The sequence below is a fragment of the Thunnus maccoyii genome, chromosome 7 (genome assembly GCF_910596095.1).
Source record: "Thunnus maccoyii chromosome 7, fThuMac1.1, whole genome shotgun sequence".
Taxonomy (NCBI): Eukaryota; Metazoa; Chordata; class Actinopteri; order Scombriformes; family Scombridae; genus Thunnus; species Thunnus maccoyii.
The window spans coordinates 7,705,042-7,725,034 of record NC_056539.1 but is presented as its reverse complement, the minus strand read 5'-3'; the positions used below and the strand labels follow the sequence as shown (position 1 = coordinate 7,725,034).

General features: G+C 39.7%; 4 protein-coding genes across 4 annotated transcripts; 2 read left to right on the top strand and 2 right to left on the bottom strand.

Moving 5' to 3' along the window:
- Positions 1–459: 459 nt before the first annotated feature.
- On the top strand, positions 460–6,616 carry nit2 (nitrilase family, member 2). The gene is made up of 10 exons (XM_042416840.1): positions 460–567; positions 764–882; positions 1,595–1,715; positions 3,180–3,268; positions 3,366–3,459; positions 3,545–3,619; positions 3,709–3,787; positions 4,611–4,709; positions 5,490–5,545; positions 5,887–6,616. Exons 1-10 carry the CDS (start codon positions 540–542, stop codon positions 5,985–5,987), a joined length of 861 nt encoding a protein of 286 aa, XP_042272774.1. The 5' UTR covers positions 460–539; the 3' UTR covers positions 5,988–6,616.
- A 21-nt stretch (positions 6,617–6,637) lies between these two features.
- LOC121900472 (T-lymphocyte activation antigen CD80-like) lies at positions 6,638–10,753 on the bottom strand. Its single transcript, XM_042416839.1, has 5 exons — positions 10,280–10,753; positions 9,849–10,172; positions 9,015–9,299; positions 8,751–8,927; positions 6,638–6,959 (listed from the first exon to the last, which is right to left on the bottom strand). The coding sequence occupies exons 1-5, from the start codon at positions 10,341–10,343 to the stop codon at positions 6,886–6,888; spliced, it is 924 nt and encodes a 307-aa protein (XP_042272773.1). The 5' UTR covers positions 10,344–10,753; the 3' UTR covers positions 6,638–6,885.
- A 1,039-nt stretch (positions 10,754–11,792) lies between these two features.
- On the top strand, positions 11,793–15,231 carry gtpbp6 (GTP binding protein 6 (putative)). The gene is made up of 10 exons (XM_042416836.1): positions 11,793–12,546; positions 12,629–12,766; positions 12,848–12,918; positions 13,000–13,130; positions 13,266–13,336; positions 13,602–13,760; positions 13,859–14,067; positions 14,223–14,371; positions 14,746–14,898; positions 14,975–15,231. Exons 1-10 carry the CDS (start codon positions 12,141–12,143, stop codon positions 15,099–15,101), a joined length of 1,614 nt encoding a protein of 537 aa, XP_042272770.1. The 5' UTR covers positions 11,793–12,140; the 3' UTR covers positions 15,102–15,231.
- Positions 15,232–15,339: 108 nt separating this feature from the next.
- Positions 15,340–18,876, bottom strand: si:dkey-66a8.7 (PI-PLC X domain-containing protein 1). Its single transcript, XM_042416838.1, has 6 exons — positions 18,348–18,876; positions 17,689–17,825; positions 16,400–16,528; positions 16,154–16,309; positions 15,891–16,074; positions 15,340–15,749 (listed from the first exon to the last, which is right to left on the bottom strand). The coding sequence occupies exons 1-6, from the start codon at positions 18,427–18,429 to the stop codon at positions 15,484–15,486; spliced, it is 954 nt and encodes a 317-aa protein (XP_042272772.1). The 5' UTR covers positions 18,430–18,876; the 3' UTR covers positions 15,340–15,483.
- Between the last annotated feature and the right edge of the window lie 1,117 nt (positions 18,877–19,993).

Here is a 19,993-nt window from a genome sequence, read left to right as displayed (position 1 = left end):
CTCTCAATTTCATGCATATGAGTTGTCATAAAGGCAACATATTCATAATATTAATGCAGAGATCATTCTATTTAGTTCAAATATACAATATAAATACACTCTATAATTGTTTATATCGGCTAACTCCTGCATCAAGCATCAGGTATGTTGATTTTATGTAATTTCATCTAATAAATTACTGATCTTTTACCCAATGAGGACGGGAGTGTAATCTCGCACTGAAACTGGATTGGCAGGAAAACATCCACCCCTGTGACGTCACTTCGTCTCTAAACTTCACATTAAATGTTGTGAAGTTTAAATAAGCTCAAACCCGTGTAGTAGAGTCACTTTAAGAAAGAAGGACAATCAATGTGCATCTGCAAACATGCATTTTTATTGTATCGTTGCAGTTCTTCAACCTTCCTAAAGTAAAAAAAGACGAGTTAGCTTTATTAACTAGAACTGTAGGCTTTTCTTCTGAAAACCGGACAACCAACCGGAATCACGCGCCGTCTGCTTTGCACTTTGTGACAGCCAAACAACACTGTCTTGCATTCATGTCTACTTTAGCAAAAGCAATGGCTAGTAAGTACAAAGCTGTCTTCTGTGAGCTTCTTGTGTGTATAATGTATTTTACTGAAGGTGCAGCTAACTGAGTGCATGAACAGTTTAATAATATCAGCTGTAGTACCGAGCCTGTCTCCTCTTACTGTTGACACTGCACAGTTTTTAAGTTGTAGCTACAACCAAACTTACACTGAGGGTCTCCTGTTTGCTGCAGAGTTCCGTCTGGCTGTGGTGCAGCTACAGGTGACGAGCGTCAAGGCGGACAACCTGAGCCGGGCCCGGAGGCTGGTCCAAGAGGCGGCAGGACAGGGCAGCAAAGTGGTGCTGCTGCCGGTGAGGAAGTATTCAGATACTTTCCTTCAGTACAAGTACCAATACTGCAGTGTAAAAATACTCCATTACATGTAAAAGTCCTGTATGAAAAATCCTAACACAGTAAAAGTACATAAATATTATCAGTTTGATGTAGTAAAAGTAGTGGTTTGGTTCCTCTGACTGATATATTATTATATATGACATCATTAGATTATTAATAATGAAGCATCAGTGTTAGAGCAGCATGTTACTGTTGTAGCTGCTGGAGGTGGAGCTAGTTTTAACTACTTTACATACGGTTAGCTAGTTCAGTCCAGTGGTTCCCAACCTAGGGGTCAGGCCCCTCCAAAGGGTCACCAGATGAATCTGAGGGGTTGTGAGATGATTAATGGGAGAGAAAAGAAGAAAAAACAAAGTTCTGATACACAAATCTGTTTTCAGTGTTTGGACTTTTTCTCTAATCTTTGATTTTTGGTGAAACTTTGGATCATTTCAACATTTATTGAAACGAAACCATGTGAGAAGTTTAGAGGGAAAAATCACTATTTGGTGGAGCTGTAGTACAATAAAGTACAATATTTCCCTCTGAAATGTAGTGGAGTGGGGTTACTGTCCACCACTGGGGGGGGGGGGGGGGGGGGGGGGGGTTAAGGGGTGGATGAGTCCAAGATTCAAGTCACAGCTCATCATCTGCTGTAAACTGATGTTTTCTCATCTGTCTCTAACACAGGAATGCTTCAATTCTCCGTATGGAACCGGCTTCTTCTCTACGTATGCTGAGAGGATCCCAGGAGAATCCACCCAGGTGTTGTCAGAGGCAGCAAAGGAGAATAAAGTGTATCTAGTGGGAGGTAAGGAGGCTTCTGTGGCTGTAGTGACCTGCATAAAGAGGTCCATGTATTTTTCTCCATTGTAAATAGACATTTTAATCGATTACTCAATATATTGAAAGGTGGAAGTCTTCTGAATATATTCATAAGCAGTATTATTTTATGGCCGTGTTTTACAGATGTTTCACCTTTTGTTCCTTAACTTGAGTGTTGAATAGTTCTAATACTACTAAAGGTGTATTATATTTCCTGTGTGACAGGTTAATTAGCTCATTATCTTGGGAAAACATAAGGTTGTTTCCTCCAGTTATAATGGAGGAGTAACACACGTCAGGTGTTGTAGTGAGCTGCTGATCACTGGAAGTAGACTTGAGAGAAGGAAACAACTTGAACTTGACATTCAAGTATAATTTTAGATCATATTTATCTTCTTTCTGTTAATAACTGTTCAAATGTAGAAACATGTCACATCACACCAGTATTCAATTCAATTCAATTTCAGTTTTATTTATATTGCGCCAAATCATCACAAAGTTATCTCAGGGCACTTTTCACATAGAGCAGGTCAAGACCATCCTCTGCCCGTCTAGAATATCAACCCTGTACATCAGGTTTTGGTGTTTGTGCCTCAGAGTTAAAGGCTAACACGTTTCTCCACCAACAGCAGAGTTAATAGATCAACTCAGTGCAGCCACATGATGTGTTTTGATTTCAGTGAGTGGAAAAACTCTCACTTTTTAACTAGTAGTAACAGCTTTAAAACAAGGGTACAAGCCTACTCTTCCTTCCATGTCATTTATTGTATGTATTTTAATAGCAATTAAATAAATGAATGAACCACAGAAATGAGTACATGTGTGATAACTGAAAGATGAAGCATCTACAACCACCAGTGTTAACAACATTTATCAATCAAACTTTGCTCTGGTAGTGTGAAACCCATTTTTTCACCACAGACAGTTTACTGGAAAAGCAGCTGTAACAAACATCATTAATGATCTCTGTTCCACTGAAGCCTCTCAGCAGAATCCTTAAATACATTCAGACATCGTTAAGTGTTGTTAATTGCTTCTCCTGCTGTGACACGTCATAATACTGTTAAAAATTAATAAAGGGTTCTCAGAGGGTTGTTGAGAATTGTTTTGTGAAGTGCGGGAAATCAATAATACATGTAAATGAAGCTAATTAAAGAGAGCTGGCACAACAAAGAAGAACTCACAGAATACACTGAGTTGAATCTTATTTGTTCAGATATCTTTTCTTATAACTTGAACCTAATTTATTACATCTTTTGCTTTTCTTGGACTGATTGACACTCTTTTCAGCTTGGTTGTTACTGATTACAGTCACCTGGTGCTAATGAAGCAGTTTTGGGGGGCTGAGCACAGCAGAGGAAGTGATGTCAAAGAACTAAAAAAACACAAAAAAATCTTAATATGTTTTTGTGCAGTTGGGAAGTTCACCATGTGACTTCTTGTTCACCAGGATCCATCCCTGAGGAGGACGGTGGGAAGTTGTATAACAGCTGTACAGTGTTCGGGCCTGATGGAGAGCTGATTCTGAAGCACAGGAAGGTACGTACGCATCACCTCATTAGTGAAACCAGTTTTGTTGAATATTTTATATACGTTAATCATTATACCAACATCAATGTGTTTGTCTTTCTTCAAGATTCACCTCTTTGACATCGACGTTCCCGGGAAAATCCGCTTCCAAGAGTCGGAGACGCTGAGCCCAGGCAACAGTCTGTCAGTGTTTGAAACACGTAAGTGACGTTTCCTGAGTCATGCTTTGTTTCCCTGCGGCTGGACGAGCATCACGTTGACTTGTTTTCTCTCTCTGTCTTACAGCGTTCTGTAAAGTGGGTGTGGGGATTTGCTACGATATGAGGTTTGCAGAGCTCGCACAGCTCTACAGCAGGAAAGGTAAGCAGCTGAAGTGACTGTTTGTATCAGCTGGGCTGTTTTTAAATGGCATGTAGGACAGTTGATGACGTCGTCCTTTTTGTTCTCAGGCTGTCAGCTGCTGGTTTACCCCGGAGCCTTCAACATGACCACTGGTCCGGCCCACTGGGAGCTGCTGCAGAGGGGGAGGTCAGACTGACTCCATGTTCTGTTGAAAAATATTTAAACCCTGTATCTCCTGACAGGGTTGACTCGTCTCACTTGTAGTTTGAAACTATTTAACTGAGATCTTCCTTCATCATGAAATATGACTGAGTGTAACAAAGTGACTAAATCATTTTAACTATAGCTGAAAGTTAAACTATTCTATCATATAAACTGCTGATATTATCTTACTCAAATGCTCATAACAGCATCACTATATAATACATGTCTCATTTAGCTTTTTTTGTTTATACAGAGACATTACATACTGTATAGAAGAGTGTACATAACAACAAGATCAATCTTGTTATATGTAAGAAAATCAGAGGCACAACTCTCAGATCTCTTCTTGAAACATACTTTTATCAGAGAATCTTTCCTGATTTTACTTGAGTTTTTATTTTCTTTGAACCTGTTTTATGTATTTATTTAGTTATTTTCTTTAGTGTCAAATGTCATGTTTTCATAATTTAATTAATATTTTTTTAATTTGCTGCCCAATGTGATGCAGTTTGTAATGTAAATAAATTTTTATTATTATTATTATTATTATTATTATTATTATTATTATCCAAGGTTGACATAAATAACATTCAATCATTTTTAAATCCTGAATTAATTTTGATTATGTTTATAGCTAAATGACAAAAAAATACGTTGTTGTTGTTGTTACTGAGCAATTGTTTTTTTTACAATCAACTAGAAGTGTTTTATGGGAATTTTGAACCAGTGATTTTTAGGCTGTAATTAAATGTTCTATAATTTGGCATAAATCATCAGTGTCTGTACTTTCCCTTCTCTTATGCAGGGCGATTGATAACCAAGTATACGTGGCCACAGCATCACCTGCCAGAGATGAAACTGCCTCTTATGTGGCCTGGGGTCACAGCACTGTTGTAAACCCATGGTAAGAACCAGGAATCATATGTGTGTATGTGTGACTGTTTGACGTGCAGTCAACAAGAAGAGAGGGAGGCAGTAGTGAGTGAAACTACCCTGAAGGTGAACAAGAGAGAACGGCTGCATGTGATTGTCCAATAAATGAATTAAGAGGTGAGAGAAAATGAGGTTGAGGAAGGAAAGGTGAAGATGAAGTTGAGTGACAGCGACAGAGGAAGGGATTAATTTGTACAGGAAGTAAGTAAGTGAAAGAATTATTCAGACCTTTAGATCAGATCAGAAAGCAGGAATACAACAAAGTAAAAATACTTCATTACCGTTAAAATGCGTTCTGTATGCAAAAGTACAGAAGTATCACCTGCAAAATGTACTTTTAGGTATAAAAAGTCATGGTTTTCATAATGTAGAAGTCATTCACTGTTGAGTGTTACATATGTATCTATAACTCTGCATCACATTTATCACATTTTATTTGCAGAATTTTAATATGCAAAGTAACCAGCTGCCACGTACTTGTAGTGAAGTGAAAAGTACAATATTTCCCTCTAAAATGTGGTGAAATATAAAATGCATAAAATGGAAATACTGAAGTAAAAGTACCTCAACATTGTACTAGTAGTTGAGTTAATGTACTTTGTTACTTTCTACCACTAAAATCAGTGATGTCTCTTCTTCTCCTAAGTTATCCAATAATAACCAACTGCATCTTGAATTGTCTGTCTGTGGATACTTTTAATCTTAAATTGTGCAGATTTCAGTTTGTTTTTTTTTCATTCTGTGGATGCAGGGGTGAAGTTATCTCCAAGGCTGGAGCAGAGGAGGCCATTATTTACGCTGATATTGGTGAGTAGCTTGTCTCTGCAGACTGTATCAATCAGTGATTTCTGTTCAGACTAAAACTGACAAACATACACTCAAGTTTTATGACGTGTTTTTGATGATGATGCTACGTTTGTGAAGATCATAATATTCAGTTTTTATAGAGACTGTGCAAAGTTGATTTCTCCTCTGTGGTACAATACAGTGCAACAAAAATGACTAAAATAGAAGCATTTCTCTGAGAGTCTGCTTCACAAAGGTTAATCACACACATATTGCTGTTATTGTGTCCATCCTCTGTATATTTTGCACTACACGCTCACATCACTCTGGTTAATCACTTCTCTGTATCCTCCTGTCACCAGACTTGCAGTACTTAGCCGACATCCGGCAGCAGATTCCGATCACAGTTCAGCGTCGGGACGACCTCTACACGGTGACGTCTGTGCAGGGAGGATCAAGCTGAACTCTGTTTACTGAGAGAGAGACGAGGTGTCGATACGAACACGTCAGAACATCCTTCTGATACGACGTCGTCTTCTCTTCCTGCACCAGAAGCACCAGACTCTTAATTGTGGAAACGAGAGTCAGAAGTCACTAAATGACTGATGCCAACATGCATGGAGCACTAACTGCTCACTTCATGCGGAGAATGGAACAGTGATTGCATCTGTGTAATGTCTGGTGCTGAAACGATTAGTCGATCAATAGAAAATTGCAGACAGTTTTGGTGAAGAATGAACTGTTTAGTCATTTCTGGTTACAGCTTGTCTAATGTGAAAATGTACGTTTTATTTAGTCTGTTTCAGATTATTGGTAAATGAACCTTTGCTTTGCCAAAAAAAGATGCTAATATCAAAAAAGCAAAACTGTTCTTATTGAAATCATATTCATTGCAGTAAAGACTAATAATTATTTTGTCTTTTTTTGGTCTGTCATCCATTTTTTTTATCTCATTGAAGATTTAATTTATTTCAAATATTCAAAAAAATTCTATCCATCTATGTCACATTTTCTGTCCTGATGGAAAAACTCTAACAGATCTGCACAAAGTGAAATAAAACAGAAAGTGAAATAAAACAGTTGCAAGACTTGTTTTGAGTGTCTTTTATTAAACCTTGAAACACAAAGACTCCACTCTGAGAAATGGAAGGGAGTTTCCAGTAAACAATGAAGATAGGGGATGAGATGAAACATGTCAACAGTTTAATTTACAGTGACTATACTTATTATCGGCAGGTTCTGTTTAAAAAGCCAAAGCTCAAGACGGAATACTTAAGTAGTGAACCACAACAAATATATATATATATATATTTACAAATCAGTGCTCTGTTGTGTCAGATTGAAACCCGCCAGTTAAAAAATTACACATCAGTCTCCTTTGGTTCCGACTTCATCGCCTCCGTTTCCTCCATGTACAGATTTCGCCTTCTGTATCCTGATGATGACAAACAGTCATTTCAGTTAGAACAAAACCAAAAGCACATTACAAGGTCTACCAGGTCTTCTTGATAGGATACATTTTATGTCATTTCAACACCTGAATTGAGACAATTAATACTTTCTACTGAAGTGAAGCATTTGAGTTCCAGTTCCTGCAAATGAATAAAGCTTAAGAAACATCTCTGTGACATTTCCTTCACTGCAGGTTGTTTGATTTCTCCAGTAAATAGTTACTTAAATAGTAAATACATTTGATTTCCAACTCGTTTTAAATAAAACAGATTATTTGAGGTGACTTGTTTAATATTATTAATGAGCCACTAGTCTGATCACACCGAGTGTCAGTATAGTTTGTGCAGTTGGTTCAAATTGTGCTTTAGACAACATGATAATAAATTCTACAAAAGGGTGTGACAAGTAGATGTCCAATAATTCGACCAGATGGAAAAACTGGTCTTGATTTTGAAGGGGGGTTCTAAAAAGTCAGGGGTCACCAGATACTGTGGTTACACAAAATATATGTAGGTTTTCAGATTTTTCTCTCATTTTCGCTTTTCTTCTTGTGAAATACGGAATACCACCTTTTTGTGTCTCCTGGTTGAACACGTCTAAAGTGAGGCATCACAAGTACACATAACTTTATTCAGAGTTTCACAACCACTGCACTAATGAGTCCGTGTCATGATGTTATTTATCATCCTGTATATTCCTCCCTGTTTCCTTCACCTGCCACCTACCAGTACATCAGAAAATCTTTGTAAAAATGACATTCAGAAGAATCCAGATGTTTCAGTTTAAACAATAATCTACACAGAAACCTGCTGCTGCACTGATTGTATTTGGACTGAAACTTTCAAACTCGGCTTGCTCTTTCAGCCACACATATATTTATTGAACAGTTTCTTCACATACAGATGATAAAAAATAAATAAAAGGGGAAAAAAGGGAGTAAATGCAACAAAGAGCCTAGACAATTTCACCTTGTGTCCCTACTAGAGCTGCAACAATTAGTCAATTGACAGAAAATTAATCGGTAACTATTTAGATAATTGTTTTGAGTCATTTATTATAGAAAAAATACTAAAATTCTCTCATTCCAGTCTCTCAAATGTGAATATTTTCTGGTTTCTTCAGTCTTTAATGACAGTAAACTGAATATGTTTGAGTTGTGGACTGTGCTGAGGTTGCATTTTGGGTTTTGGAAAAAAGTGATCAACATTTTTCACCATTTTCTGACATTTAAACAACCAAACAACTAATCGATTAATCAAGAAAATAATGGACAGATTAATCGACAATGAAAATAACCATTAGTTGCAGCCTGATGATACTATGAAATATTGATGAAGTATAAAATTTAGATTCTAAATTTCAAGTTTCAAGTTACTTAAAAAGATGCTGCCAACTTTTATCAAATCCAGAGAGTTTGTTTTATCTTCTTTAAATGTCAGATGTTGATGGTCGAGACAGTAATTTTTGTTTCAGGAATAAGAAGGAAAAAGGTTCACTGTTGATTCAGAGGAGCTGAGGATGATCAGTAAAGCATCATGTCTAAAACGTCAGACCAAAAGGCTTGAATTTTATAACAGATTGAAAATCTGTGTTTTAAAGTTGTCACAGGTGAGAAACCTCCACACAGATTTGTGTCGTTTATTTTAGAGAAGGTGAGTTTCTGTATTGTTTGATCAGTTCTAAACAGATTCTTGAATTTCTTTCTCACACTGTGACTACTGATCTCTCTTGTAATGTTATTAAAAATAAAACGTCTCCAGCAGCAGATGCCTACCTCTGCCTGGACGGCTGTGTTGGTATTGTTCCTTCTTCTTCTTACTCATCCTGTCCAGGTGGATCTGATAGGCCACTCCTGCCGCCACCATGACCCCAACCACCACACAGAGAGCCGTGCTGAACATCCACATGGCCTGTGATGCTCGACTCACCACCGGGCCTCCCTGATCTCCATCTGAGCTCCAACAAGAACCAGACATTAGTGACCAAGTGGTGACCTGCTGGTGTGTTTGAGGCCTGATAAACTGAATGAATCACTCACAGCTTGTGGACGACAAGGTTTCCTTCATGGACGGGTTCTCTATGATGCACGACACGCTGGAATCTTTGGAAATGTTGGCCGTCAGGTGGCTTGTGACGTTGTAGAGACGGGAGTCTGGGAGTGATGCCGCCAGGGTCCTCACTGAGCCTTCGGGGGGCTCCTGTGTGTCGTTGATGAGCCAGTAAACAGCAGGTTCAGGAAAGCCGCCGCTGGACTGACACAAGAAGAATGTCTCATCACCCTGCGCTGCTTCCTCCCTCAGCAGCAACGGGGAACTGTAACTTGCTGTGAACAACCAACAATGAGAGGAGTTAGTTCCTTTACAGTCAGTACAATAATATTATACATATACAAATATCTAACTGCAACTGTAAGAGAAGTTATTGCAGTTATTGCAAGGGGGGGAGTCAACAGCTTGTCCACAGCTCTAGGGAAAAAGCTGTTTTTCAGACAGTTGGCCAGTGCCCTCATGACCCTTATGACCTTGTCTGAGGGGAGGGTGGTGAACATGCAGTGACCAGGGAGTGAAGGGTCTCTCCTGATGTTGTCTGCACATCTGTGAAGACAGCTCGAGTGGATGTCTGTCAGTTTTGGAAGTGATCCAATTAGCTCAGGAAAACAATCCACTGAGCCATCTTCACTACCTGCTGAAATGAAATTTATTGCATATTTCCAGATTCCGTAATATTTAATGGGGGAGAAGGTAGTAGATGTCATTTTAAGGATTTTAACGAGGTAATTATACTTTTTTGTGGAAAAAAAACAAATCAGACACAAATTGTTAATCAAGGGGATCTTATTCTTCTGATAACAGCCTATGTGTTTGACACTGACCTGCTGTCCTGAGGCACACGGTGCACAGCGGAGCACTTTGATTTCCTGGTGATATGAGGAACAGACTATAATAGGTTTTGTCCTCTTTGACATCAACATTGGGCAGCTTCAGAGACAAGTTTCCAGTCATTGGAGCATCAGCTGAGATTGTGACGCTGTTCTTACTGCATATCTCCACATTTCCATCCTCTGCCCACACTGATCTGAGCACCACTTCACTGTCTCTCCTCCACTCAATGGAAATATTCACAAAGGTTATTAATTCCGGGTAAAAGCAAGGCAGTGAGACAGGCCGTCCGACTATGCCAAGGACGCACTCTTCCTCTGTAAGGAAAGAAGTGAAACAGCACAGGTAAATCATCAGTAGGGTTCAGTGTAAAGAGTTATCTCAGTATGTAATCTAGCTACATGAACAGACAGAGTTATCTCACCCACACTGGCGCACAAAGTGAGGAAGCTGAGCAGCAGTCCTGTCCGCCACAGTGACACCGGCATCGCCCGCTGAGGGCAAGTTTGCGCACGCAAGACGCAAAAATAATCCAAAGATATTTCACTCTTTAATCTGGGAAACGAAGACAGGTCCACCACTGATTTATATGCCGGTTTAAATCCTCCCCTCGACTCGTTTCCTTTAACAACTCCTTGTCACAGCACACCTTTATTCACTCTGAAGGAATTCATTGTCAGTCATGTTGCGGCTTGTTGTGCTACCTGGTCTCTCTCTCTCTCTTATCTTTTCCAACGTCGATGGTTGTTAAAATAAAACATTAACACGCAGGATTAATAGCTGCTACTGAGTTTCCATCTGACTATATCCCGTCTGTGTGCAGAGTGGTGCGACCTGTTTGACTTCTTTTTACTATATGTCAAACACACCCACCCACCCATCAGACACACACACACACACACACACACACACACACACACACACACACACACACACACACACACACACACACACACAAACACACTACACAGTGATGTAGGCAAATGGCAGCGGTACTCTAAAAGTGATGTTGTCAAAAGAGGAACCAAATATTAAACTTTTCCTGTTTATTAATTTTAAGTAAAGTAACTCTCAGACAGAAATGACACTTAACCTCATTCCAGTTTTTAGCCTATTAATTTATATAATCTTATTATTATTTGCTTAATATTCACTTACTTCACTTCAAAGTTCACTTCATATTAATCATATGATTCAGTTTATTTGTCATATTTAGTCATTTTCTCAGTTGGTGTGAGTCTTTGAACTTTGTATTCAACAAATAAATAAATTAACTCTGGGATTCATAATACTCTGTACAACAAGATGATGGCTTTAATACTCATACTGAAACTAAAACTGCTAAAACTAGTTCCCACTAATTGCTTAATATTTAACCAGCTGTAATGAAAATGAATCTAAAATGGACCCAAAGCATTAAAATGTATTCCTGTCAAAATTCATATAAATACAAATTCTGAGCTATCAGGATACTGTAAACCAGAATATCAAGCAGTTTGAACATTAACTCAATAAAATTACATTAAAAAGTAAAAGCAGAACAAATGAAACATTTTAAACTCTGTTTTGTACGTTTGTGTCAGAAAATGTAATGTGCTTTACACTAGTTTCAGTGTTTCTCGTTAATTTTTCAGTAGTGCTTTTTTGTTTGTTTGGTTTTTTTTATAAATCTGCGAAACTACAGCGGAAGTGACGTAAACAGGAACGAACACAACAACGGCATGCACGTAGCTAATTTTAGTCCCTGAGTTTGGACTTGCAGGCAGATTCTTCCGTCCAAATTGGGTACAATTTGGACAATAGAATTCACATGCAAACACAAACTCCACTCAGGGCTGAATCTCATACACTGAGAGCCTGTATCTGACAGCATGTGACAGGTACTGAACCCTCAGTGTTTTACCAAAGTACACAGCACGGAAAAAAAAAAAAAACGCTGCCTGGAAGACCAAACTCGGGGCGAAAAAAACTACACCTCTAAATCTGAAGCTCACAACCCTGATAGCGCATGTGTTATTAGATAATATACCTTCTTTCAAACAGTTAGACTCTATTTCTGAATATATTTATAGTTTGAAATAAAGACAGTGGCAGCGTGAGAGTCTCAGGCTGGTTTGTGATGCTTCAGTGAGCAAGAAGAAGAAGAAGAAGAAGACGTACACAGTGCTGGTGGGTGACCTGCAGGTTCTGTCACATGTGAGACAGTTTATACTGTCTGATCAGAGGTGAGAGTGACATCTAACTGCGGTCCCGATGCCACCAGTAAGACAGCTTCCTGAAACAACATGACAGCACTGAGGAGGATTCACTCATGGTTCCCCCTGCTGCAGCGACCCTGCACACACAGCGGGCAGAGAGCAGCCTCAACAACCTGCAGACCCCTCCTCACCTCTCACCATGCAGCTGCAGTGATATACTGTCACCAACACTGGCTGAGAGCTGTCTCCACCCTGCAGTCCAGAGCCTTTGCACTCTCTACACGCACTTTCAAGAGCACAGATGACCTCAAAGGTGGACAGCAGCACTTTGATTCCACACTGGAGGATGATGAGGGTGAAGATTTCATCGAGGACAGCGAGGTGGAGGAGCTGTTCCAGCAGCAGGTTCCTACAGGCATCGAGGGCCATCACAGGGTCTTCATCGTTCACCCTGATGTCAAGTGGGGAAGCAGGAAGCAGTATCTGACCACCGGTAACAACACAATCATTAAGATATGAGCGTGTGAGTGATGCTTAGAGGTGTTATTTCACTCTTTTAATGGCTTCCTTTGCAGCTGAGCTGATGATGGCCGAGGCTGAAGGGCTTGTAAACACCTTAGATAACTGGAGAGTGGTGGACAAGATCATCCTCTCGACCAAGACGCCAGAAAAGAAGAGGATATTTGGAAAAGGCAATTTCCAGTCTCTCACAGGTATGATCCTCTTTCAGTTCCCACCTGTGAATCTGCACATGTATGTTGTAATATGACTCATCTGTGCTGTTTCCACTCCAGAGAAAATCAGGCGAACAGCAGGAATCACAGCTGTTTTTGTCAATGTGGAGCGTCTGTCCCCTTTGTCTGAGGTGAGATTGTCTGACAGTCGCTTTCTGTTCATGTATAGAAATGTTTCATGCACTGAGACTTTAAAAAAAAAATCTTTTCAGAGGGAGCTTGAGGAAGCCTGGGCGGTGAAAGTGTTTGACAGATACTCTGTGGTCCTCCACATCTTCCGCTGCAATGCCAGAACTAAAGAGGCCAAGTTACAGATCTCTCTGGCAGAGATTCCCTTGTTAAGGTTGCATCATTGAAAACATTTTGCAATTTCAGCCTTTGTTTTTGGTCACATTTCTACCCTCTGGGATTTTGAATAAGTCTGATACCAAGATGAATTCCTACTGATGTACAATACTTTTTTTAATGCTGGTTTCAGGTCTCGTCTGAAAAATGAAATCGCAAACTTGGATCAGCAGGGTGGAGGGGCGAGATACATCGGAGGTTCAGGTAACACCATTACACCTGAGTGGTCGACCACAGTGTACACATGTCTGCATGGATGTTTGAGGATAGGTCCACAGTTTTTCAAGTCTGTCTTAAAACAACAGTCAGGTGTCCATACGAACATTGAAAAAGGTTTTCCTCGCTGTAATCAATCCTCCTGTTCATACTGGCTGTTAAAAGATTAAGAGATTTAAGACAGACTTGAAAAATGGTGAACCCGTCCTTTAAGCTTCCCTGATGGACTCTAGCTTCAGCTTGGTCCTTACAGGTGAGACGCTGATGGAGGTCCAGCAGAGACTGTTGAAGGAGCGGGAGATGAAGATTCGCTCAGCGCTGGAGAAGCTGCGTAAAAAGAGGAATCTGCTGCGATCTCAGCGCAAACACAAGGAGTTCCCCATCGTCTCTGTGCTGGGATATACAAACTGTGGTGAGAGACTGGAAACACACAACACCAGTCTTGATATTTGCAATATTCAGAGTTTCAGTTCGATGACAGTGACTTTATTCATTTATTTCCCTCATCAGGAAAAACGACTCTGATCAAAGCACTGACTGGTGACAGCGGTCTCCAGCCCAGAAACCAGCTCTTCGCCACCCTGGACGTCACCGTCCACGCCGGCCAGTTGCCCAGTCGCATGACTGTGCTGTACGTGGACACCATCGGCTTCCTGTCCCAGCTGCCCCACCAGCTCATCGACTCCTTTTCTGCCACCCTGGAAGATATTAAACACTCTGTACGTACCTTCCGCTCATATCAAAGATTATCAGAAATTCTTTTGCTTTCACACAGAGTGTAAATGTGGTGTGTTTGGTTTCAAAGTTCTGATGTAACTGGTTTTTGAAAAAGAATACATCAGAGTAAAGTGTGTTGTCTTTCTTGCACTTCCAGGATCTGCTGATTCATGTCAGAGACATCAGCCATCCAGAGACGGTGAATCAGAAGGTGAACGTACTCAGTGTTTTGAAGAACCTACAAATCCCCGACAGGCTGATGAGCTCCATGATTGAGGTCCACAATAAAATAGACCTTGTTGACAAGTAAGAGCAAACATCCTGATATACTGTAGGTTACCTGCTTGTTTGAAAGATCTTTTAAAGTCTATTTAGACTAAAAATAAGACCATGTTTATCCCTAGAGGAAAAAAAGGAAAATACAGGCATCTGTTGACTACTGTACAAGATCTGGAAGATTTTATGACAGGTTGCATCTCTCCAAACAAGACCTTGCATCACAGAAACACACAATTTTACTTATACAACTGAATTTATGTCATAAAATAGCATATTTAACTGTACCCAAAGCAATATAATGATTTGGATTTAGATAAAAGGATTGCAGACATTATAATATTTTTCCAGGATTCAGTCTTAAGAAGAAATGAATCTTAACAATCTTTCATCGTCCCTCTCAGCTATCAGTCTGCAGAGCCCAACACACTGCCCATATCTGCTTTGGAAGAGCGAGGCCTGGATGTGCTGAAGAAAGCAGTGGAGGAAGAGATCGTGAACTCTACAGGAAAACAAATTCTGAATCTCAAAGTAGACCTCAGCACTCCTCAGTTAAGGTGAGCTGTTTTTTCCCACTGTGTTATATTTAGAAATAACAGAGCATCCGTAGTAAATGTGCATCTTCATCCACAGTTGGCTGTACAAAGAGGCCGCCGTTCAGGACGTGCACGTGAATGCAGATGAGGGCTCGGCTGTTGTCAAGGTCATCATCAGCACGGCTGCTTATGGACGCTACAAGAAACTGTTCACAGGCAGATAACAACGCTGGGAGGAGAGAAATCCTTTTCTGCTGCACGACAGCAGCCGTGGGACAGATAGACTGCACCACAATCGTTGTAAAAAAAAAGATTGTATGTAACAAAGAGTATATTAAAATATTAGAAAATACAGTTTACAAACGGAACGATGTGCATTCTTGTAAACATATATAAAGGTTTCTGGGTAAAAAAACAACCTTAAGTTAGTGTAAGAAATACAGAAACTCAGATTGGTAGATATAGATTTCTTTCAAACCATCTCTTTCAGTTAAAACTCACAAAGTAGACATTTAAATTGACAGAAATATAGAAAAGTGGCAATGAGGTATATGTTTCAGTAGCTATCTTGGGATCAGTCCCCATGGAATTACACATCCACAGCAGCTAATAACACTTTTTATTCTGACTGCTGTTCTTTCGTAGAAGTTTTTGGTTCAGTGCAATGACCAGAGAACAGAGTGGAAGTGGACCCACAAAGTCTCCTGCAATGATGTTGAGGCTCTTGGGGTCCGACCCAGGTATCTGCTCCTCCAGCCATTTCCTCAAATACTCCCAATTACTGAAGGTCAGCGTCCGCAGGGACTGCTTTGGGTTCATGGTGATGTAATTCCTATCAGCTGTCAGGTTCAGGCCAGAGATGAAGAAGCCATCTGAGAAAAAAAAACATTAATAATTAGTACACACTTGTCAATTTAGTCTTCAAAGAAGTCTCTAATGTCATGAACTCTACTCTTTGTGCTCCCAAGTCAGTGTAGTGAATGTCAGGAAAGAAGAGAGTAACTGAAACTCACCTGGACGCCCGAGGTCTTTGTTCCACTCCAGGTAACTGATCACTCCTTGAGCTGTGCGCTTATTGGCCCACAAGTAGGGGATGGCAGGCCACAGCTCCTGATGTCTCACTGCAGTTTGGGATTCATAGGACAGCAGGACCTGGTAACCAGATGCCCACAGACTGCGCAAGGTCAGGACTGACTCCTGTGTGAGGCAGGTTAGGCTTTGTCAGGCACAGGGTGGTTTTTATACAGTCAATCAGCTGTATGAGGAGAAAACTAACCTTTCGGGGGCAAAGTTTTGAGCCGAACAGCTTCTTCAGGGATAAAATGAATGATTCGTGGAGTCCGTCGCTGATTCCCTCAAAATGGCTGCAAGCAAGGATAACAATCTCCTTTGGGTGAGACTTCAGCCACGTGGCAACAGATGACAGTGTTTCCTGTAAAGGAGGGATTGATGCATAAACAATACATACATATTCCCCAAAAGCCCAAACTAAGGGCAGTTTAATTAAGATGGTTATACTAACCAAGACTGTTAAATGTGTGTATATGACGTGTGTGAAATACAGGTCATTGGAGATGTCGTCAGGCTTGTGTGCAATGCGGAGATCAAAGAACCGAATGCCCATCGAAAGTTGCTCCTCAATGCTTTTGTCCTGAGGGGAGGAGCCATGTTATCACAATACTGACATAATACATGTTTGGATACTACATATGCAAGTATGTTATATGAAAATTAGATATATTATGTTACAGTTATTGATAAAAAAATGTATCAATAGTCAGAAAACCTCCATTCACAAAGCCAAGAAATGTGATTGGTCCCTGCACTTGCACCTGTCTTTCTCATGTAGCATATAAAAAATGCTTTTCCATTACTTAAAGCTGCTATAATCAATATTTTTTTGTTAAAAATGGATCAAATGACTCTGCATATGTAACAGGAATCGCTCGTAGTGACGAAAACCCACAGATAATTATCACCTGACCCTGCAGTTCTGCAGCTCTATGGTGCCTTTCAGTAACTTTCAGCTCATTGTTTTTGTTTTCCAGCTCACAACTTTACTGTTTTGGCTCTCACTGTTCTCATCGGCACCGTTTCCAGACGCAGCAGGAAGCTGTTATCAGTAAAAATGAAAACTGACTGTACACTACCTGCTCTGCACCAAACCGCAGACAGACACAGTTAGCAACTAGCTGGTGAACATAGTGAAGCATTTAACAGCTGAAGAGCCAGATATTTCCCTCAGGAGTTGCAGGAGGAGACTAAAACAGAGCTAAAAGGAGAGTGAATATTGGACTTACATGTGTCAGGTGAACAGAAACACGACTCCAAATGAATTATAATGTTGCTTTGTAACTGCTGGATGTGTAAATAAGCAACTTTTGCTAACAAGTTTGTCATATGTCAATATGATAATATGTTTGGCTTTACAGCTTATGTCTGCTGTCTTCCAGTGGCCAAAATAAATCAGTTACTGCAGAAAATCATTGGTTCGTTGGTTCCTTGTTTTACTAATTTAATTTACTTACATTTGATCCAAATGGGAATTATGTGAGATCAGCAAACTCCATGTACCAATTAGAATAATAGACATGTTAGTTCTCCCACCCAAAACAGATAGAGGGGGGGGGGGTATGACTGGACAATCTTGTAGCTTCACTTCCAGGTGATGTCTGGGAAGTGGTGTGTGCAAAACCCCCCACAGCAATAACGTCTCAGTCCCATAGGGGTCCTCAAACCACTTTGTCAACTACATTATAATCAGAACAAGTTGTCCAGCTGATGCTATTTATACTCTTCCACCATACATACCTGTGTTGTAGCCCATTTAAAAATGGCAGGTCTTGTAAAGCAGTAGAAAACTCCATCCAGGAGCCTGAAGCAGTCTGATTCAGACCTGACCAAGGGGGAGTTTATATCCAGACAGTAGCTCATGGCATCATGGCTCCCTGGATGAAAAAGCAAATTAAAGCTTTACATGTTCTTCAGAACTCTGAACTGGGGAAACTGGTTTACCTTTCTACAAGACTAAAATGCAAAACCAATTGAAGTCAGAGACTGAGTCTTTATTGTTGTATTCACTAAAATTATTTTTCTCCAGAGCCAAAGTCCACTTTTTATTCAAATTGCTTGTAAAGAATGTAAATAGTCTAAACACAGAGATATTCAGTTTACTATCGTAAAAGCAGCAAATATTCACATTTAAGAAGCTCGAATCAGTGAATTTTGACATTTTTGCTGAAAAAACTGAATCTGTCGATCAACTAACCAGTTTATCAGTTGTTTCAGCTATAATTAACATAATTCAACCGTATATATATCATTAGTCTGACTGTCCTGTAGTACTTGAATGTCTATACTGGCTGATCTGTGCTCCTCTGTGCTGTATAGGATGAATATTCTGCGCAGGTTGATTCATTTTACAAAGGTACGGTGCAAACACACGGGAAGAGAAGAGGAGTTATCTGTACCAGGTATGGCCAGGTCTGTCAGAGGAACGTCCCACAGCTCCTCGGGTAGAGATGACATCCAGTCCTGGCAGCTGTAATCCATGTCGGACAAGTCAGTCACAGACCTTCAGGAGACTCACTGAAAACTGAACTTATGGATCTGAGAATCCTGTTCGCGCAAGTCATCATATGATCAATACCACTTCCTTTATCCAATTCCTTTAAATGATCGACCACAAATTGAACAAAGGAGGAGGGGGGAGACTAAACTTTGTGTTTCCTGATTCATCTGCGTTGTTGGCTCCGTCCTAATAACAACAACTGCATTTTTAAGGACTTATAAGTTCGCGTTCACGCCCTGCGACGTAAAAGGCAACAGTGTCCTATGTCTGAAAAATGCCAAGGCAAGTGATGTCACACTTCATTCACACTTGACACATTTCTCCTCAAAGAAGACAAACTGCTTTTTCACAACAGCCCGGTGCTTCGTTGCTGTGACGTGTCGGAGGAGGCGGGGCAAGCAAGTGTCAAACAAGAAGGTGAGAAAGATCTCGCGAGAGTGATCGTTTTAACCCAAACAATGGTCTTTCCCTAACCCTAACCAAGTGGGGTTTTTTTGTGCCTAAACATAACCAGACCTTAACCACAGCGCTGTCACATCATGAAACATCATTACTTTGTACAACGCGCAAAATGAAGAAACAACGCGTACATATCTCGCGAGAGTTCCGCAAATCTAGGGTAACTGTCTAGACATGACCATCTTCAATACATTTTGCAACCTGCATTATTTTTATTTATTTAATTTTTTTGTGTGTGTTTTATGTATTCATTTTTTACTCTATTTTGCTTTTATTGTTTGTTATCTTTTTACGTTATATTTATGATAGGTTACTGCTGCTTGGATTATTTCTTGTATGTTTGATGCAAAAGAGATGTAATGCCTATATGTTGGTGCTGAAATGTTCGTGAAATCATTAAAATAAATAAATAAATTCCTGCAGAAAACTCCAACATTTTATAGAATTGCATATAAAAACATTGAGCTAAGATGAATTATTTCATCAACTTGCAATGTAATTATGTAAATGATGTATGCTCTTCACAGAAATAATTTAAAAAGTTATATTTTAGAAATGAGATTGAGAGGTCAGAAGGGTTTATTGTTCCCTCAGTTATGTACTGGCTTATTTTCTACTGTTATCGTCATGTGATTTTATTTCATTTATAAAATCTTTGTATCACCAAATGTTTCATCATGTGCTGAGGAACTTGTTATCAGTGATAATGGTGCTTCCATTTTCTTTTTACTTGCAAAACATTTAAAGTTTTTGAGGCTTATTTGTCATGAATGGTCTGGTTTGTTTTTAAATCTACCTCATAACTACTAAATCTATATTTTTTTATTGGATCATCAATTTCTGAGTTTAAAAAAGAGAAATATTACTACTGTCTTTTAAAAGAACAAAATGAGTCAGGACAAAGTGTTCATGTCAAGTTTATTTACATATCTTTCCATTACATAAGCAGACAACCCTTCCTAGATGTAACTCATCAACATATCAATAAGCCATCTCACATAGAAGGCAGCAACCAACAGGAAGTAGGAAAACAACAAAACAAGGAAGCAGACCAAAGCAAAGTCCCTGATTAAATGAGGACAGTAT